The 22,900-nt window shown below is 40.0% G+C and overlaps 1 protein-coding gene across 5 annotated transcripts in view; it reads right to left on the reverse strand.

The window, feature by feature from the left end:
• Nucleotides 1–22,900, reverse strand: part of UNC13B (unc-13 homolog B) — a 219,448-nt gene that overhangs the window by 119,583 nt on the left and 76,965 nt on the right. For all 5 annotated transcript variants that reach the window (XM_042243292.2, XM_042243290.2, XM_060409307.1 and 2 more), the window contains exon 7: nucleotides 13,723–13,780. In XM_042243292.2, the coding sequence (XP_042099226.1) occupies nucleotides 13,723–13,780 (58 nt within the window). The remainder of the gene's footprint in view (nucleotides 1–13,722; nucleotides 13,781–22,900) is intronic.

Here is a 22,900-nt window from a genome sequence, read left to right on the forward strand (position 1 = left end):
CTAAGATCAAGGACCTTCCATTTCTATACGGTCTGGTGCCTAGCATGATTCTTCACATGAGGAAGAGGTGCCCAATAACTGTTAGTGTAATGAACAATTCTATCAATTGTTGATATCTACCATAATTCTGTCAATCATGTTTTATCAATCAAATTCATTTCTTACCACTTTTACCAATAAAATCTATAATAAAAAGCCATAAGATGACCATGCTTTTATGGGAATAACAGTTATGCAATTAACATATAACAGCTAATTTATGCCCAGATTAGGCACTTAGATGTTTTAATCAAATAAAACTTTGATACACTAACCTGACATTTTTAACCTGCATAATTGTCTAACACAGCAATTGAACAGAAATGATAATAAGTTGATGTACTGACTGCAATTAGCCACATCAAATTTTTTCTGGAAGATGGCAGTTTAGAAATAAATAAGCGAGTCAGAAGGCTGCAATTAACATTATTTTTATCAGCCAAACCATATTGTTATAGTCTGTCTCTTTTCTTTGTTAGTTTGCCAACACCTATAATTAGCATCAGTATCAACTGCTTCCACCAATATCACATGTACAATGTAAAACTCATCACCCACTCTTACTGACAGAAGTCCTAGGCCCACTGTGCTGCCCTACTACTAAAATAAGACTCCCTACACTCTAAGAGTCTGTAACTAGCATATTTCCCTGTCTGAGAATCCTAGTCCTGAACTAGATGTACCAGAAGCTATGGACTGATCCTTTACTCCCACTACCCAGAACAGACGACATGCCAGCCAGGAAGAGGTTCCTCAGCTAGGACTGAGGGAATAGAGTGGGCTCTGTTTTGAATTTCCCCTTCATAATTTTCATTTATCCTACTATGAATATCTTAGTACGATATATCAGTACATTCCAATTAGCTTCTTCAAAAGTCATCTCTAAACTCATCTCTTCTGGAAAGTCTTCCTGAACAAACTACATGTCATTCTTAACCATTTGCTTCTTTGCCTCCTTAATATTTCCCTCTCTATTTTCAAGGTATCACTATTCCTCAGATAAAGTGGTAAGTAGTGGAAGAAAAATGGCAAAGAATGGATATGAGCTAGACTTCAGCTTCCTGGGATCTGAGAAATAAGAAGGGGGTAAGGGAAACTGATGAGGTGGGAGAATCTGCAGAATAGAGGCCAGGTGCGAATGCAGTCCTGCTTTCCTGCAGGGCATGTAGTCCTCGATAAATAAGTGAAAGTAAGTGATGGCTCAGTGGGTAAAGACTCCACCTGCAATGCAGGAGACACAGAAGATCCCTGGGTCAGGGAGATCCCCTGGTGGAGGAAATGGCAAACCACTCCAGTATGCTTGCCTGGAAAATCCCATGGACGGAGGAGCCTGGAAGGCTACAGTGCAAAGGGTTGCAAAGAGTTGGACACGTCTGAGCACACATGCTAATGGCCTCTAATCAGTGACACAAGCTTGCTCTCAGGCTTCCCTGGAGGCTCAGACAAAAAAGAAACTGCCTGCAAAGCAGGAGACCAGGGTTTGATCCCTAGATTGGGAAGATCCCCTGAAGAAGGGAACTGCCACCCACTCTAGTATTCTTGCCTGGGATATCCCATGGACAGAGGAGCCTGGCAGGCTACAGACCATAGGGTCCCAAGGAACTGGATACCACTAAGCACTAACACTTTCACTTTTCTGCTTCCACTGTTCACAGAAATACATCTTTAGTTATAGCCACCAATTTTTCTTTAGTATAATTGATTTACAATGAAATATTAGTTTCAGCTGTACAGCAAAGTGAATCAGTTATACATATATCCACTCTTTTTTTCCAGACTCTTTTCCCATATAGGTCATTACAAAGTACTGAGTAGAGTTCCCTGTACTACATAGCCAGTTCTTATCAGCTGTCTACTTTTTATACAGTAGTGTGTACGTGTCAATTCCAAATTTGTCCCTGCCCCTCATATCCCCTGGTAACCATAAGTTTGTTTTCTACATCCATGACTGTATTAACACTTCTATTTTGCGAGTAAGTTCATTAGTACAGTGTAAATCTAGTCTTGCTTGTGGTAGCTAGAGAAATGGAACTAATAACAGAATTGGCAGTATCTGCCCAGACTTCTGCGTTTGGCTGAGTCTTGCTTGGGAATTATACCATCATCTATACAGTAATAGGCAGTAATCTAATCTTCCAGGTGAGGAATATCTGGTTACACATATATAATAGCCTATTTCCCTGCCTCCCCAAACATGTAGAATATTAAAAATAAGAGAAATCACAGCATGGCACTGGACAGTTTCAGATGAAGACCAAGAATCAGACAATGTAAGAGGAACATTTGAGTGTGGTACAGACAAGGGATATAGTACGTCAAGACTGATGATTTAAGCGTAGTGGGAAGCACTAATACCTCATGCTTCTTAAGGATCAGTAATATCAGCATGATGGATCACCAGGAAATATAACACTAACAGTTGAAAAGGGAAAAAAAGGAAAGACATTTTTATGTAAACATGTCACTTCTGGGCATGTTGGTAAAAGAAACCCTTTTGAAGTCATTGTGATCAAATAAGATGTCATAAACTGGTAGGCAAATTGCATTGCTGATGATGCCTCTGAATGTTGGTCACTGTTTTTCATACATGTGACTAACACCCAACTGCTCTGAACTGACTCATTCTTTAAGAAAAATTTTAAACAATATGTTGAGTTATGCGCTATTTTGCTAATTTAAAAGACTGATTCATACTCAGGAGATTTCAGTATAGGATCTGATAAGGCACTATTTATAGGCAACACTGTAACAAAAGCAGTGAAACAAACCTTTCATAGACAATCAGAGAAAATCTCTTTGAAACATCAATGGCGGGCCTGTATCTCAAAGTTTCAAGCTTGCATAGAGGTCATATTCCATATTAAAAAACAGACCCCCAAATTTATTTCAACCATAGTAATTTATTACGAGAGACCTCAGAGATGTAACCAACAGAAGAGACAACTTTAGGAGCTACTTAAAACTCTCAATCAAGGAACCACTAGTATTGTTTAGCTAAACACTGTCAATTCCAACAACCAGCATCATTCAACCATCAACCAACAACCATCATTCAATTAAGTCTCAAATACAAACTAAAAAAATAAATCTACAATGGCCTACCTCTATAGTGTCAGGGCTGGGACCATTTTCTAATAAATATTTATTAGCTTTTAAATTATCATGAAATAAATGCATTTGGAGAAAATTTAGAAAGTATAAGTGAAAGTGAAGTCGCTTAAGTCGTGTCGACTCTTTGCGACCCGTGGACTGTAGCCCACCAAGCTCCTCCGTCCATGGGATTCTCCAGGCAAGAATACTGGAGTGGGTTGCCATTTCCTTATCTAGGGGATCTTCACGACCCAGGGATCGAATCCAGGTCTCCCACATTGCAGGCAGATGCTTTAACCTCTGCACCACCAGGGAAGCCCAGGGAAAGTATAAAGAAGGATAAAGAAAAAAAATTACTCACAATTCTACCACTGAGAGACACTATTAAAACTATTTCCTAGGTTTTGTCCCTATGCTTATGAGTAATTTGTATTTCAGATAACTGGGATCCTACTACTTCATCAGTTTAGGATCCTGCTTTTCTAAAAACTTATTCACATAAATGTTTCCTGCATTAAAAAAATTTACTTACAAACATATTGTTCCATTATATGAAACTTGCCACAATTACCCATTCTTCCAGTAATTTTGCAATTTTTCCCTGTTTTAACTAAAACCTATTCATATGTTTCTTTGCATCTCAAGTTATTTTCCCTGAATGATTCCTAGAAGTGAAATTTCTGAGTTAGAAAGGTTGTACTAATTTACACACCCTGACAGAATATATGAGTACTCATCTCATCAAGTCCTTGCCAGATGCTGATTCACTTTTGATTCATTTCTCAGTTGCAGCCAGTGATACTGTCATTGATAATACAGTGGGTGGGCAAAGCAGACATGTAAAAACTGAATATAGCAGAAAGCTGTAGAACTTAGTAATCACTTGGTGTGGCAACACAGTGTGCTACTGCATTCCTCGACAAGACACAGGTATAAACATCCTTACTGAAGACTAAAGTTTGAATACCTTGATTTCTAAATACAATCCCCCACTAAAAGAAGCCAGGGCTCACTGAAGAAATGACCTATTCTATAACTGAAGCAGGAAAGGACAAGGTGAGCCTGGAACAGCTTATATCAGGAAAGGAAGGAAATGGTAAAATAAATAAATAAATAATGGGGTCACATCAAAAGGACAAAGGTCTGAGTTAAGGGGACTGTGACAGGCCAAATTTGGGACAATTTGAGCAAAGAGAATGACAGAAGTGAATTCATAAGTCCATAGTGATAGTCGTAAAACAGGACGGTAAGAGAGGAGGGAAAGCTTTACAGAACACCGACAGTTACTCAATGTAAATGAATGATAGAATTAGGAAACCAACATTTTGCGACCACCGATGTAATAATAAATTTAGGCCATAATCATAATAGATTCTAAAATTAATGGATGACATGGAAGCAACCTAGATGTCCATCAGCAGATGAATGGATAAGAAAGCTGTGGTACATATACACAATGGAGTATTACTCAGCCATTAAAAAAGAATACATTTGAATCAGTTCTAATGAGGTGGATGAAACTGGAGCCTATTATACAGAGTGAAGTAAGCCAGGAGGAAAAACACCAATACAGTGTACTAACGCATATATATGGAATTTAGAAAGACAGTGACTATAACCCTGTATGTAAGAGAGCAAAAGAGACACAGATGTATAGAATAGTCTTTTGGACTCTGTGGGAGAGGGAGAGGGTGGGATGATTTGGGAGAATGGCACTGAAACATGTATAATATCACATAAGAAACGAATCGCCAGTCCAGGTTCAATGCAGGATACAGGATGCTTGGGGCTGGTGCACTGGGATGACCCAGAGGGATGGTATGGAGAGGGAGGTGGGAGGGGGGTTCAGGATGGGGAACACGTGTACACCTGTGGCGGATTCATGTTGATGTATGGCAAAACCAATACAATATTGTAACGTAAAATAATAATAATAATTAAAAATATGAATGGTTAAAAAATAAATAAAATAAAATTAATGGATGAAGAAGAAATAGGTTACAAGAAATAGGTTAAGTACACACAGTCTCAAAGTACTACATACCTACCCCTAGCACTTTATTTATTAATTACAAAAGGGAAAAAAAATACCTTAGCAGTGGAGAAATCTGGAGAACATCATCTGAACTAATAATTCTGTTTTTTCCAGTAGTCATGTATGGATGTGACAGTTGGACTATGAAGAAAGCTGAGCATAGAAGAATTGATGTTTTTGAACTATGGTGTTGGAGAAGACTCTTGAGAGTCCCTTGGACTGCAAGGAGATCCAACCAGTCCATTCTAAAGGAGATCAGTGGTCATTGGAAAGACTGATGTTGAAGCTGATACTCCAATACTTTGGCCACCTGATGTGAAGAGCTGACTCATTCGAAAAGACCCTGATGCTGGGTAAGATTGAGGGCAGGAGGAGAAGGGGACAACAGAGGATGAGATGGTTAGATGGCATCACTGACTCAGTGGACATGAGTTTGGGTAAACTGCGGGAGTTGCTGATGGACAGGGAGGCCTGGCATGCTGCAGTCCATGGGGTCGCAAAGAGTCGGACACGACTGAGCGACTAAACTAAACTTAACTGAACAATTAACATAAGCATCACAAATAAAGAGACAAACTCACATCAGGTCTGTAGTAACCAGAACTAATTATGAAGAAACAATCAGATCAATCCAAATTTTAGGGAATTCTGAAAGACACTTTAACTGGATCCTTGTCAGCTGTCCAGCAGAATGGCCATGTTGATGTGGAAATAAACAACTTTTGGAGAGAACAATTGTTTCTCCTCTCTGAATTCAAGTGAGGAGAAGTTCTAAGATCCACAAAGACTAGAGGTGCTTGCAGAAGGGAAGCCAGACAGGTCTATGTGGGTGGAAGAACTGCTAATCTGAACCCTGTACCTACCTAAGAAGACAAGAGGACTAAAAAGAGGAAGCAGAGCTGGGAGACAGAGAATAGAAGGAAATTGCCTCGGTTTCTCAGATCAAGAATAAGTGAGCTCCCCGAGAGTCAAATAAATTTTGTGGAATATGGTTGGGCCTGTGTGCATGCTAAATTGATTAGTCATGTCCAGCTCTTTGCAACCACATGGACTGTAGCCCACCAGACTCCTCTAACCATGCAATTCTCCAGGTAAGAATACTGGAGTGGGTTGCCATGCCTTCCTCCAAGGGATCTTCTCAATGCAGGGATCAAACCCACATCTCTTATGTCTCCTGCATTGGCAGGCGGGTTCTTTACTGCTGGTGGTGACTGGGCCTGAGCTGTCCTGTTACTCTCCCCATTTAAAAGTCTCTATGTGGTAGGATCCCAGCAGCAGCAAGCTAAGTATGACTACTGTTGGCAGAAGTCAGCAGTGTAAGAAAGAGGCTAAACCTAAGCAATCTCTCGCATCCAGGAACTGGACCCTGAAGGGTACAATGAGATAACTTCTGGGGGGTCACAAATGGACCCCAATAAGAGAGCAGGCATTCACCTACCCAAGAGAAGACAGGAAGAATCAAGCAGTAGCAACCCGATAGGCAACAACAACCAACAAAAAGAGGCTCAAGACCTCTTCGAGGAGGACAGATGTTATCGTTCTCAGAAAACACAAATATCTTGAGAATCTTAGTATAAGTCTTACCTGTCCAGGAAAATTGCTCCAAATACTGACAGTGTGAGAATAAGACACTGGAGTGATATGACTGTTCTTGTATGTCTGTGTAACAGCATTCACTGAAATATCCCAGGTCACCTCCAGTACACAGAAAACATTTGAGATTCCTCTTAATCCTGCTCAAGTGGCATCACTGGAACCAGAGTCTCACTTGCTACTTCCAGAGAGCCCAGGATTCCTTCTGCAGCATGTACAACTTGTTGGAGCACAGCAATCTCAGTGAGCATCCACTGGCCTAGACACAGCACCCAGCCATTCCCTTTCCAGGGTCCATTCCCTTTCCAGGGTCCCACTGTTCACTGCTGCTGCTGCTGTTCACTAGTACACCCAGAAAGTAAACATAAGGTCCCAAGATGTCTACTCTGGTCACCTTCTTTCTCTCTCGAGTCGAGCAAGGCTTCTCTTATTCAAGAAAAGGGAGATTAAGGTGAATCTCTACTTCCTCCCATAATATTTGTTCAAAACAGTTTGAACATTCCCCTCAAATCCTAGGCTTTCAGTTACTAAGGTCAGGAACACCATTTCTTCAGTTCTTGCCTTCCATATCTTTCCCTGAAGTAATGGGAACAAGAACTGACAATAACACAGGGGATAAAAGATATGTGGACATAATGTAATAATCCCCATATGACATATCTACATATATCACAGTCACCAAAGGAGAATGACATACCCTAAGATAAAAGTGAACGCAAACTGTTATTACTGAATGTTAAACTCACCATCAGAAAAGTTTGGAAAGAAAACATTGGAAAAAAAATATAGTTCACCTCCAAATTTTTAAAGACATAACTGGGGCCACAGGAACTTTTATATCAAAGATAAGAAAAGGGGTTTCTTTAGAGTAGTAGCCCAGGGATTTCTGAAAATATTTTGTGGACATGTCACAGTGACTACAGAGAACTGACCCTAGCAGAGAAAACAGAAGAGGGACCATCCACATGAAGAACTCTCAGGATTAGGAAGCTACAGTCACATGATATTACAGCTAAGAGTTCCAGAGGTTATTTAGACCAATGTTCCCATTTTATACATCAAGATATTGAAACAGAAAACGGAAAGACTTTCAAAATCACTCAGAGAGACTGGATCCTAGAACAGGATCCAGTTATTCCATTCCTCTTGTTAATAATCTTTAACTATTAAAATTAGTACGTTGCTAAATATTTAGAAAATGAAAGAAATGCAAAAAGGGATTTAAAAAGTCCCCACATGTCAAAGAGAAGTTTGGTTAGTATTTTAGTGTCTCTCTAGATATTCTCCCCCTAACTGTACAGATATATTTATAATAAGTATATTAGCCTGCTCAGACTGCCATGACAAAATTCTATAGACTAGGTAGCTTAACAACAGAAACGTATTTTCTCAGTCTCTGGAGGCTGAAGAGTTAGAGATCAGCGTTCTAGCAGAGTTCAGTGAGAACTCTCTTCCCAGCTTATAAATGGCCACCTTCTTGCGATGTATTCTCAGATGGCAGAGGGCACAATTGTCTCTTCTTTTTAAATAGGTAACAGACGTATCAGATTAGGGCTCCGTCTTTATGACTTCATTTAAAGTCATAAATGACTCTCTCAATACAAACACATTGGGAGTTGGGGCATCAATATACGAATTTCAGGGGGACAAAATTCAGCTCTAGCATTCTGCCTCTGGTCCCCCAAAATTCACATCCTTAAAACATGCAAAATGCATTCATTCATTCCAGCATCAATTCTAAAGTCCAAAAACTCATTTAAATATCAACTAAATTAGATATGAGTGAGAATTCAGTTATGATTCATCCTGAGGCAAAATTCCTCTCTAGCTGTGAACCTGTGAAACCAAATATGTGCTTCCAAATTACCATGATGAGACAGAAGGATAACCTCACTCCACCAGCAAGAGATAGGAAAGAAGTGACAGGTCTCAAGCTAGTCCAAAACCTAGCAACGCAAATTCCATTAGATCATGAGGCTAGAGAATAATTCTCTTTGGTTCCATGACCCATCCTCCACTGGAGTGGCACTGTCACTCCCACAGCTCTGCAGAAGGGCCCTGGCCCCATAGCTCTCAGTGGTGACCACCCTCTGAAACAAAAGGAAACATCTCTGTCCCCTGGGCCTGTGCTAAGAGTGGCAGCCCTGATATTCTCCAAATCACCTTCCAGGTCACTTTTGCCTTTCCTCAAGAACAGCACATGTTTACAGTCAAATGACTCTATGATTGAGTCTTGAGGAATTCAAGAAATCCAACAGCCTTCCTTCATTCCATCCCTCTTTCTCTGTCCCCTTTCGTTGAAATTGGCAATGTCTCTGCTGGTATAATTCCATCTCTATTCCTGGCTTCTGCTGATGGCTGGTTAAATCCATGAGTCAGACCATGATCTCTTTAGTATTTTCTTCAAAACAAGATTTTTCATTTTTCACAAAATATAGGCTAAGGATAGGCTAAGAATTGCCAAATCTCCAAATTCGAGTTCCTTTTTATTTAATAATTTCATCTTCAATTCAACCCTCTCTTCTGGCATTTTACTATAAGCAATAAGGAAGACCCAAAGCATATCTTCATTATTTAGTTTAGAAATCACCTCTGCTAAACATCCAATTTGATCACTTATAAACTGTACCTTTCACAAAACCTCACACAATTTAGCTAACTTCATTGCCCCAAAGATCACCTTTCCTCCAGTTTCCAATAAACCATACCTCATTTCCATCTGACACTTCTCCAGAACATCCTTTAATATCCATTTCTCCCAAACAGTCCCTGCACAACAACCTTGTTTGCACCTCAAAATTCTTCCAGTCTTTATATCCATTACCCAAACTTCCAAAGCCACTGTCACATTTTTAGGTATTTGTTACTGAAGCACCCCGACTCTCAGTACTAAAACCTATACTAGTCTGCTCAGCTGCCGTAACAAAATACCACAGTCTAGGAGGTCTAAACAACAGAAATTTGTATCCCACAGGTATGAAGTGTAGGAAATTCAAGCTCAAGGTGCCAGCTGATTTGGTTCCTCATGAAAGTTCTCTTTCTTGCCTGCAGATGGCTACCTTCTTGCTCCATTGCCCCAAAGAAATCGCTAAGGTTATCAGCCCTATCAAATCAGAGCCTCATTCTTACATTTTCAATTAACCTTTCTCATCTGCTCACAGGTTCTATCTCCAAATACAGTCACGTAAGGGGCCAGGGCTTCAACATATGAATTTTAGGGGTATGCAATTTGGGGTATATAGCAAAAACTCTTAAATTATATATATATAAATTATATATACATACCTATGAGTGAAAAAGTTGGCTTAAAGCTCAACATTCAGAAAACAAAGATCATGGCATCTGGTCCCATCACTTCATGGGAAACAGATGGGGAAACAGTGGAAATAGTGTCAGATGTTATTTTTCTGGGCTCCAAAATCACTGCAGATGGTGACTGCAGCCATGAAATTAAAAGACGCTTACTCCTTGGAAGGAAAGTTATGACCAACCTAGATAGCATATTGAAAAGCAGAGACATTACTTTGCCAACAAAGGTCCGTCTAGCCAAGGCCATGGTTTTTCCAGTGGTCATGTATGGATGTGAGAGTTGGACTGTGAAGAAGGCTGAGTGCTGAAGAACTGATGCCTCTGAACTGCGATGTTGGAGAAGACTCTTGAGAGTCCCTTGGACTGCAAGGAGATCCAACCAGTCCATTCTGAAGGAGATCAGTCCTGGGTGTTCACTGGAAGGACTGATGGCAATACTTTGGCCACCTCATGTGAAGAGTTGACTCATTGGAAAAGACTCTGATGCTGGGAGGGATTGGGGGCAGGAGGAGAAGGGGACGACAGAGGATAAGATGGCTGGACGCCATCACCGACTCGATGGACATGAGTTTGAGTGAACTCTGGGAGTTGGTGATGGACAGGGAGGCCTGGCGTGCTGTGATTCATGGGGTTGCAGAGTCAGACACGATTGAGCAACTGAACTGAACTGAACTGATGTATATGCATATGCACATACAGAGAGTAAGAGTTTTGTATATTTTAATTTAGTTTCATGAAAATTTCCCTATTATTCAAAGCATAATATTCAAATCTTATGACTACTGTATTTACTGTTGCTTATTAACTCATTTTCAAATTTTGCTATTTAAAGATTTTGAAATGAACATCTTTCTATACAAATCATTGTCAGTTTCTTGATTATTTAGAACAAATTTCTAGAAATTCAACTGCTGAGTCAAAAGTTATGGATTTTTAAAGCCTCTTGGTACATATTATCAAATGGCTTCCCACAAACCTATACTAGTATATACTGCCATCTGCAGTAGATATTATAATTAGAATAAAAATATTTTTCTAACTGAAAAAAAGTCAGTGTCATAAATGACTAAAAAGGCAAGTTTTTTATTAAAGGAGATTAAAGATTCAGGACAACTGAGTAAAAATGTGCGATTTTGATTAAATTATATGCTGGTGCAAGGCAGGCCTATGAAAACACTTGGGGGACAACTGGGGAATTCTTAATATTAACTATATATATTATTAATATATATAATCAATGTTAAATCTCTTGATTCTAATAATGGTATTTTGGTTATACAAAGTGTTCTCTTAGGAGACACATGCTGATGTGTCATAAAGTTTGATGCTTATATTCAAATGATTCCAGAAAACACACATGTATATTTTTATGTAATCAGTCGGGAGGAAGAGAAGTAAATTTGGTAAAATGTTAATCACTGAATCTAGTAAAAGGTAAATAGGTATTCAATGTACTGTTTTCTCAACCTTCCTATAAGTTTAAAATTTTTCCAAATAAAAATATATTAGAGAGTAGTCAAAAGACAGGGATAGGCTATGCATGTAAAATAAACTGGGCTTCCCTGGTGGCTCAGACAGTAAGGAATCCACCTGCAATGCAGGAGACCTGGGTTCAATCCCTGGGTTGGAAAGATCCCCTGGAGAAGGGAACAGATACCCACTCCAGTATTCTGGCCTGAAGAATTCCACAGACAGAGGAGCCTGGCAGGCTACAGTCCATGGGGTCACAAAGAGTCAGACACCACTGAGCGACTTTTCACTTTACTTCACATAAAACAAATTAGCTGGTAAACATATTTAAAAAGTAAGAGAATTCATAAATGCTGATTATTTATATTCTCTTATTTCCTCCTGCCCTCTAAGCATTTGCTCTTTAATCACTTGAACTGCATTTCATGAAATGGAACCAAGAAGGAATGGAAGAGAAAGCTCAATTATTCCATTTCACTTGCATTAGCCATCTTGGAAAAAGACTTAAAAGATTAAAAACTCAAAATTATCTCATTACAATGAGTTTTGGAAATGACTTACAGACTTTAATTCACAACTTGGTGTTCAATTCAGAGTCTTGTCTCCCATGACTCTAAATGCTTGATAAATACTAGTTCCCAAATGGGAAAAATGAAAGTAACAAATCATATGTAAAATAGGTGTTATTTAAATTAAGAAAAAGTACTGACCTCTGCCAGTGGTCTCACTTTTATCAGGAAAGTAAGTAGCCAATAGAATAGAAGACAACCAATGGTTTTATAAACCATGGATAGAGGTTCTTCTTCTCAGAAACGTGTGAAGCAGTATAACATGGTGGCTCAATGCATGGGCTATAGAGTTAGACTGTTTGAGTATTTACTTCACCACTTACTAGCTATGTGATCTGTGGCAAATAACTCAATCTCAGTTTCCTCATCTTAAAAATGATGAAAACAGTAAAATCTATGTCGTAGGGTTGCTGTGAAGATTAAATAAGTTACTACATTTTAGCTCTTACAGCAGCATCTGGCATACTATAAAACCTCAAAATATGTTAGCTGCTATGGTTCTTATTATTAGTAGCATTACTACAATAACTACTACCACTATTACCAGGACTATCAACCTGCCATTGGTAAGATTTTGGCAGTGATTCAGAAACACTACAGCAACACAAAAGAAACAAAACACAGACATGGCCACCCCGACGCGTTAAAAAAGTGAAAGGGAACCAATTTCAAGTCAATCCTTTGGTGTCTCCTCAAACTATTCTGAGAGAAACTGAAAAGATACCAATATACCAACAATGTACAGTTCATTTCAAAAAGGAATTTGTGTGGTCTGGATAAGTTAACCTCAAAGGAAATAACAAATTCTCTCACTCAGTTAATCATTTATCAAACTTTACTGAGGCTTACTGAGTTCCTTTATTGAGGCTTACCTGAGTTCCTTCCAGGTGGCACTAGTAGGTAAAGAACCTGCCTACCAATGCAGGAAATACAAGAGACATGGGTTCGATCCCTGGGTAGGGAAGATCCCCTGGAGGAGGAAATGGCAACCCACTCCTATATTCTTGCCTGGAGAATTCCACGGACAGAGGAGTCTGGTGGGCTACAGTCCATGGGGTCACAAAGAGTCAGACACAATTGAAGCAACTGAGCCCACACACACACGTTATCAGGTGTTGAGCCAGATGCTAGGAATACAAATTTTGGCCTTTAAAATATTTTGCATTCTTGTCAAATAAATATATATATATATATTATAACATATGATGGCTATATATATACAGGACATAATGGGAGCAGAGGAAAGAACTAAACTAGACTGGGGAGAAGAAGGAAACAGCACAAAGAGTTTCCAGAGGTGGAAACTCTTAAAGGGCAATAACAGATAAATGGGGACAGAGCGGGAAAAATCATTCCTCCAGGGGTAAAAGCTGGTAAACAGAGGAAAAAAAGCCTCACTGCCCCATCTACAGCCACACAAAACCAAAAGATCTCTTCTTAAAGGTAACAAGGAGATAGCCATTGGGAGGATGGGCCTGAATAAGGTGTATTTCTGGAATATCTTCTGTTTATACACACCATATCTCTCCAACCTCCCCAACTCAAAATAAGCCACATTTGGAGAACTGACAGAAAGCTGTGATTAAGAAGCGATTCAGAGACAAGTTTCTCACTTACAACACTGGGCGGCAGCAGTAGGCAATTGCTTCCTCTGGCTTTCTTCTTGACTAGAATACTAGAGGAAGAAAGGAGAAAAAAACAAAACAAAACATAGTAAGAGGCCCAAGTAAAGAGGAAGCGGGGGTTGGGGGAAACATAGCTACCTATAAAAAGGTTTAGCATTTGACTGGAGTCAGATTTCTTATCAAACAGAAACAGATCATCCTGCTGTTGATTTTCCTGTGTGATCATCACATACAGGCCAGACTATCAGATACGGCATTGGCCCAGTGTGACAAGCTAAACCAGGAGAGCAGAAAGTCGGCTCTGATCAAGGTGAGCTGGGCATCATTCTAGCTCTGCCAGGCAGTGGTGGAAGGCTTTAGTCTTAGAAGTTTTAGAGGACTTAGAAAACTCAGATAATGTATATAGATTTCCCCATCTGGGTGGTGGAACTGAAAACCTCTCTGAGATCTGAATTTTCTCCATCTTTAGAAAGAAAAAAAAAAAGTGGTTCTTCCCTCACAAGATCCCGTGGGAAGTGAAATCACTTACATAAGCATGCAATACAACATCTGGTATTTACTAGAGTCTCCTTCCCAGTTATACTCTAACCTCCCCAACACAATTCACCACTATCACCACCAAAAAAACAGACCACTGAAGCCATAAAAAGAAAGATCTGTAAAAGGAAGCCAAATTAAGTTCATGTATTGAAGATGGGCAAGATTTAGAAAGGCAAAACAAAAAAGCATAAACAAATTAACACAGGTACAGAGAGTCTGGAAGGTAAAATGGGTTTGGTTCAGAGCCCACTGGAGAAATGGAAAAATGTAAGTCCACATGGTTCAGCAATTTATAAAGGTAAGTTGGGAATGTGAGTTTTCATCCTGACTCTGCCATTTCTTAATAAATTATAGATTCTGGGCAAGACAGAGCTTCTCAAACACTGAAGGTGTCATCCATTCAACAGATATTTCTTGAGTGCCTATTATGTGTAAGGCATTGTTCCAGGCACTGGGGGAATAAAAATCACGGTAAGGAGTTTAGACATTACTCTAGTCTGTTGAGAAGCTGTGTGAAGTTTTAAACACCAGAGGGATATGACTTGATTACACTTTAAAAATCACTCTGGCTGCTGTGTGAGAAGAACTGTAGGGAAATACAGGGAAATAAGACTAGTTACTGGAATTATTCAGATGAAAGTTGATTAGTGGCTTGCATATGAATGTTAGTGATGAAGGGCATGTCAAGTGGTTGGATACAAAACACAAAACACTTTTCGTATATAAACATACTTTTCTATATAAAGTACTTTACAAGCAACAAACTACAATACGAATACCAGAGGCAGACAATGTTATTACTACCTCCATTACAGTAAGGAGCAGAAGTCAAGCGCAGTTCAAACAATATAATAGTATTAGTAAAACTGTCAATCATAAAAAATTCAAAACTTCCTAGAGGCCAAGCAACCCACTCCAAAGTAACAAAAGGACCTGATTATAATAACTAGTATAAATACTGATGATTTTTATAGACAGGTATAACAGTGAGGAAATCATAAAACTTTAAGCATTAGACTAGAAGAATTCAGACTTAATAGATGAAGCAGATATTTCCAGAAGACATGTTTAATGAATCTCTTTAAGGTCCAGCAGAAAGCTAAAGACCACCTATAATCTAATTAATAATATTAAAAGAGACCTAAGGAAAAAATATCCATAATATTTACCTACAGAAAATGTTTAAGTATTATAAGTAAGGAAAATTAAAGGCCAATCTCATTTATGAAAATGGATGCAAAAATCCTAGATTATCAAACCAAATCATATGTCGCTTATTCATCATATATGTCTTTAATATTTCCATGTGAATGTTATGTATATGTATGCATATGTAAGAATGCTGACATATAAATAATGTAGCATGACCAAAAGGACTTTAAAGGATACTTCAATATCACCACATGAAGAGATTAAAGGAGAAAAACTATATGATCTACCAATGCAGAAAAAAATCTTGATAAAATCCCTTACTTTTTCATGATAAAATACCTCAGAAAATCAGAAGGAAAATAAGATTTTCCTTAATCTGATAAAGGGTATCCATCAAAATCTATAGCAAATATCATACTTCAAGACAGATGAAGTATTCTCTTTACAGTCAGGAAAAAGACAAAGCTTCCCCACTTTCTCTATTAAAAATTACACAGGATGTTTTACACAATGACATTTTTAAAATAAGAGGTCATCAAAAGAAGGAATGTCTGAAAAAATATCACAGTCAAGAGCAGGCTAGAAGACATGACACTTAAACGTAATACAGTGTTCTGTCTGGGATAACGGTACTGAAAAACAACGAGAGAAAAGTCTTTAAAAGTTTTTCAAAAACTAAGGATTTTAGTGATTAATAAAATAAAATATAAAATATTAACTTTTAGTTAATAATAACATATCAATCAGCCCATTAACAAAGCTAGTGGAAGTGATGGAATTCCAGTTAAGCTATTTCAAATCCTGAAAGATGATGCTGTGAAAGTGCTGCACTCAATATGTCAGCAAATTTGGAAAACTCAGCAGTGGCCACAGGACTGGAAAAGGTCAGTTTTCATTCCAATCCCAAAGAAAGGCAATGCCAAAGAATGCTCAAACTACCGCACAATTGCACTCATCTCACATGCTAGTAAAGTCACGCTCAAAATTCTCCAAGCCAGGCTTCAGCAATACATGAACCATGAATTTTCAGATGTTCAAGCTGGTTTTAGAAAAGGCAAATGAACCAGATATCAAATTGCCAACATCCGCTGGATCATGGAAAAAGCAAGAGAGTTCCAGAAAAACATCGGTTTCCGCTTTATTGACTATGCCAAAGCCTTTGACTGTGTGGATCACAACAAACTGTGGAAAATTCTGAAAGAGACGGGAATACCAGACCAACTGACCTGTCTCTTTAGAAATCTGTATGCAGGTCAGGAAGCAACAGTTAGAACTGGACATGGAACAACAGACTGGTTCCAAATAGGAAAAGGAATATGTCAAGGATGTATATTGTCACCCTGCTTATTTAACTTATATGCACAGTATATCATGAGAAATGCTGAGCTGGAGGAAGCACAAGCTGGAATCAGCATTGCCGGGAGAAATATCAATAACCTCAGATATGCAGATGACACCACCCTTATGGCAGAAAGCAAAGAAGATCTAAAGAGCCTCTTGATGAAAGTGAAAGAGGAGAGTGAAAAAGTAGGCTTAAAGCTCAACATTCAGAAAACTAAGATCATGGCATCTGGTCCCATTACTTCATGGCAAACAGATAGGGAAACCGTGGAAACAGTGGCTAACTTTACTTTTTGGGGCTCCAAAATCACTGCAAATGGTGACTGCAGCCATGAAATTAAAAGACACTTACTCCTTGGAAGGAAAGTTATGACCAACCTAGACAAGCATATTAAAAAGCAGAAAGATTATTTTGCCAACAAAGGTCCATCTAGTCAAGGCTATGGTTTTTCCAGTAGTCATGTATGGATGTGAGAGTTAGACTATAAAGAAAGCTGAGCGCTGAAGAATTGATGCTGTTGAACTGTGGTGTTGGAGAAGACTCTTGAGAGTCCCTTGGACTGTAAGGAGATCCAACCAGTCCATCCTAAAGGAGATCAGTCCTGAGTGGTCATTGGAAGGACTGATGTTTAAGCTGAAACTCCAAAACTTTGGCCACCTGATGCGAAGAGTTGACTCATTTGAAAAGGCCCTGATCCTGGGAAAGATTGAAGGCATCAGGAGAAGATGACAGAGGATGAGATGGTTAGATGGCATCACTGACTCAGTGGACATGAGTTTGGATAAACTGCAGGAGTTGGTGATAGACAGGGAGGCCTGGCATGCTGTGACCCATGGGGTTGCAAAGAGTCGGACACAACTGAAACTGAACTGAACTGAACTGAATTGTAATAAATGTACCATACTAATGTAAGATGTTACTAATAAGGAAAACTAGAGGGAGGGGGCAGATAAGAGGTGATATGGAAACCTCCTCTACAACTGCTTAATATTTTTGTAAACGTACAATTGCTGTAAAAAATAAATTCTGTTAATAAAAATAAATGTGCAAAATATTTCACTTAAAAAATAAGACATAAGGATGAGAAAGAAAAAAACTTACTATTCAAAAATACAAAAATTAAAACACCCAAAGGAATTTCTAAACTAGTAGAATAATGAGTTGGTAAATAAGACAAATGCTAAAAATAAAATTGAACAGCACTGCCTTATATAGATAGCAATAAACTACTAGAAAATGTAATTTTTAATTATACCATTCACAATTACTAGGAATAAACCTAACAAAAGAAGCACAAAACTTCATGAGGGGCTTCCCTGGTGGGTCTGTGGTAAAGAATCTGCCTGACAATGCAGGAGACACTGACCTGGGAAGATCCCACAAACCATAGAGGAACTAAGCCCTAGCACTCCAACTAGTGAGCCTGTGCTCAACAGCCCAGGAGGTGCAACTTCTGAGCCCACTCACCTACAGCCTGTGCTCCACAAGAGAAGCCACTGCAATAAGAAGCCCACACACCACAACTAGAGAGTAGCCCCTTCTAAGCAATGAAGACCCAGAACAGACAAAAATAAATGAATAAATAATTTAAAAGAAAAGAACCCTGTATGGAGAAGATGGGTTTTTCTCCTATAGCATTTCTGATCTTCTGAAGTTTAACTATATTTATTACACATCTCCTCCTAGTTGATCCAAGAGGACACTGGTCTTTGTTTTAACTTCTGATGTATACGAAGCATGTACAATAGTGCCTGGTACACAGTGCTCAAAAAGTTATTTGGTGAGCAAATGACTAAATAAATTGGTGACAAATGTCACCAATAAACAGACAAATGTGCCTTTCGGTTCATGATGGCAGAGTAGAAAAGACGTATGCTCCTCTCCTCCTGCAAAAGCACCAAAATCACAACTAGTTGTTGAACAACCACAAAAGGAGGACACTGGAACCTACCAGAAAAAGACAGCCCACGTTCAAAGACAAGGAGAAGCTGCAGCAAGACAGAAGCAGGGGCACAATCATGATAAAATCAAATCCCATACCCATTTGGTGTGTGATCCACGAGCTGGAGAACAATAATACCAAAGACGTTCTCCCACTGTCATAAAGGTTCAGAACCCCGTATGAGGCTCCCCAGCCTGGGGACCCATCAAAGGGACTGGGAATCCCCAGGGAATCTGACCTAGAAGGCCAGTAGGATTTGATTTCCACAGGACTGGGGAAACAGAAGCTCCAATCTTAAAGGGCACAAACAAAACCTTGAGCACACCAGGACTGAGAGGAAAGGAGCAGAGACTGCATAGGAAACTGAACCAAAACTACCTGCTAGTGTTGGAGGGTCTCCTATGGAGGACTGGGTTGGCACGGGCTCACCAAGGGATGGGGTAACTGGCAGCAGCTGTCTGGGAAGGTCCCCTTTGGCATAAACCCTCTTGGAGGTCACCAATGACCCAACCACAGAGTCCATAAACGTGAGTGTGTCTGTGTGTTAGTTGCTCAGTTGTGCCCGACTCTTTGCGACCCCGTGGATTACAGCCCACTAGACTCCTCTGTCGACGGGATTTTCCAGGCAAGGATACTGGAGTGGGTTGCCATTTCCTTCTCCAGGGGATGGTCTCGACCATGGGATCAAACCCAGGTCTCCTGCACTGCAGGCAGATTTGTTTCCATCTCAGCTATGAGAGAAACCCTTAGACATGAGGGCTGAGGCCAAAAAATTAATAGGGAAGAAGAGCAACCCCACCCATCAGCAGATAATTGGATTAAAGCTTTACGGAGTAAGGACCTGCCCACCAGAGCAAGACCTAGTTTCTCCCACCACCAGTCTCTCCCATCAAGAAGCTCACAGATTAGCTTCCTCCATCAGAGGGCAGGCAGAAGGAAGAACAACAATCCAACAGTTCAGTTCAGTCGCTCAGTCGTGTCTGACTCTTTGCAACCCATGAATCGTAGCACGCCAGGCCTCCCTGTCCATCACCAACTCCCAGAGTTCACTCAGACTCACGTCCATCGATTCAGTGATGCCATCCAGCCATGCCATCCTCGGTCGTCCCCTTCTCCTCCTGCCCCCAATCCCTCCCAGCTCAGAGTCTTTTCCAATGAGTCAACTCTTCGCATGAGGTGGCCAAAGTACTAGAGTTTCAGCTTTAGCATCATTCCTTCCAAAGAAATCCCAGGGCTGATCTCCTTTAGAATGGACTGGCTGGATCTCCTTGCAGTCCATGGGACTCTCAAGAGTCTTCTCCAACACCACAGTTCAAAAGCATCAATTCTTCGGTGCTCAGCCTTCTTCACAGTCCAACTCTCACATCCATACATGACCACAGGAAAACCATAGCCTTGACTAGATGGACCTTAGTCGGCAAAGTAATGTCTCTGCTTTTGAATATGCTATCTAGGTTGCTCATAACTTTTCTTCCAAGGAGTAGGCGTCTTTTAATTTCATGGCTGCAGTCACCATCTGCAGTGATTTTGGAGCCCCCCAAAATAAAGTCTGACACTGTTTCTGTTTCCCCGTCTATTTCCCATGAAGTGATGGGACCAGATGCCATGATCTTCATTTTCTGAATGTTGAGCTTTAAGCCTACTTTTTCACTCTCCATTTTCACTTTCATCAAGAGGCTTTTTAGTTCCTCTTCACTTTCTGCCATAAGGGTGGTGTCATCTGCAAATCTGAGGTTATTGATATTTCTCCTGCCAGTCTTGATTCCAGCTTGTGCTTCTTCCAGTCCAGCGTTTCTCATGATGTACTCTGCATATGAGTTAAATAAGCAGGGTGACAATATACAGCTTTGACGTACTCCTTTTCCTATTTGAAACCAGTCTGTTGTTCCATGTCCAGTTCTAACTTTTGATTCCTGACCTGCACACAGATTTCTCAAGAGGCAGGTCAGGGGGTCTGTATTCCCATCTCTTTCAGAATTTTCCACAATTTATTGTGATCCACACAGTCAAAGGCTTTGGCGTAATCAATAAAGCGGAAACCGATGTTTTTCTGGAACTCTCTTGCTTTTTCCATGATCCAGCAGATGTTGGCAATTTCATCTCTGGTTCCTCTGCCTTTTCTAAAACCAGATTGAACATCAGGAAGTTCATGGTTCACGTACTGTTGAAGCCTGGCTTGGAGAATTTTGAGCATTACTTTACTAGCATGTGAGATGAGGGCAATTGTACGGTAGCTTAAGCATTCTTTGGTATTGCCTTTCTTTGGGATTGGAATGAAAACTGACCTTTTCCAGTCCTGTGGCCACTGCTGAGGTTTCCAAATTTGCTGGCACATTGAGTGCAGCACTTTCACAGCATCATCTTTCAGGATTTGAAATAGCTCAACTGGAGTTCCATCACTTCCACAAGCTTTCTTCGTAGTGATGCTTTCTAAGGCCCACTTGACTTCACATTCCAGGATGTCTGGCTCTAGATGAATGATCACACCATCGTGATTATCTGGGTCATGAAGATCTTTTTTGTATAGTTCTTCTGTGTATTCTTGCCACCTCTTCTTCATATCTTCTGCTTCTGTTAGGTCCATACCATTTCTGTCCTTTACCGAGCCCATCTTTGCATGAAATGTCCCCTTGCTATCTCTAATTTTCTTGAAGAGATCTCTAGTCTTTCCCATTCTGTTTTTGTCCTCTATTTCTTTGCACTGATCACTGAAGAAGGCTTTCTTATCTCTTCTTGCTATTCTTGGAACTCTGCATTCAGATGCTTATATCTTTCCTTTTCTCCTTTGCTTTTGCTTCTCTTCTTTTCACAGCTATTTGTAAGGCCTCCTCAGACAGCCATTTTGCTTTTTTGCATTTCTTTTCCATGGAGATGGTCTTGATCCCTGTCTCCTGTACAATGTCACAAACCTCATTCCATAGTTCATCAGGCACTCTATCTATCAGATCTAGGCCCTTAAATCTATTTCTCACTTCCACTGTATAATCATAAGGGACTTGATTTAGGTCATACCTGAATGGTCTAGTAGTTTCCCCTACTTTCTTCAATTTAAGTCTGAATTTGGTAATAAGGAGTTCATGATCTGAGCCACAGTCAGCTCCTGGTCTTGTTTTTGCTGACTGTATAGAGCTTCTCCATCTTTGGCTGCAAAGAATATAATCAATCTGATTTCGGTGTTGACCATCTGGTGATGTCCATGTGTAGAGTCTTCTCTTGTGTTGCTGGAAGAGGGTGTTTGCTGTGACCAGTGCATTTTCTTGGCAAAACTCTTAGTCTTTGCCCTGCTTCATTCCACATTCCAAGGCCAAACTTGCCTGTTACTCCAGGTGTTTCTTGACTTCCTACTTTTGCATTCCAGTCCCCTATAATGAAAAGGACATCTTTTTTGGGTGTTAGTTCTAAAAGGTCTTGTAGGTCTTCATAGAACTGTTCAACTTCAGCTTCTTCAGAGTTACTGGTTAGGGCATAGACTTGGATAACTGTGATATTGAATGGTTTGCCTTGGAAACGAACAGAGATCATTCTGTCGTTTTTGAGATTGCATCCAAGTACTGCATTTCGGACTCTTTTGTTGACCATGATGGCTACTCCATTTCTTCTGAGGGATTCCTGCCTGCAGTAGTAGATATAATGGTCATCTGAGTTAAATTCACCCATTCCAGTCCATTTTAATTCACTCATTCCTAGAATGTCGACGTTCACTCTTGCCATCTCTTGTTTGACCACTTCCAATTTGCCTTGATGCATGGACCTGACATTCCAGGTTCCTATGCAATATTGCTCTTTACAGCATCGGACCTTGCTTCTATCACCAGTCACATCCACAGCTGGGTATTGTTTTTGCTTTGGCTCCATCCCTTCATTCTTTCTGGAGTTATTTCTCCACTGATCTCCAGTAGCATATTGGGCACCTAGCGACCTGGGGAGTTCCTCTTTCAGTATCCTATCATTTTGCCTTTTCATACTGTTCATGGGGTTCTCAAGGCAAGAATACTGAAGTGGTTTGCCATTCCCTTCTCCAGTGGACCACATTCTGTCAGACCTTTCCACCATGACCTGCCCGTCTTGGGTTGCCCTGCAGGCGTGGCTTAGTTTCATTGAGTTAGACAAGGCTGTGGTCCTAGTGTGATTAGATTGATTAGCTTTCTGTGAGTATGGTTTCAGTGTGTCTGCTCTCTGATCCCCTCTTGCAAC

Source organism: Ovis aries, chromosome 2, assembly GCF_016772045.2.
Source record: "Ovis aries strain OAR_USU_Benz2616 breed Rambouillet chromosome 2, ARS-UI_Ramb_v3.0, whole genome shotgun sequence".
Classification (NCBI taxonomy): Eukaryota; Metazoa; Chordata; class Mammalia; order Artiodactyla; family Bovidae; genus Ovis; species Ovis aries.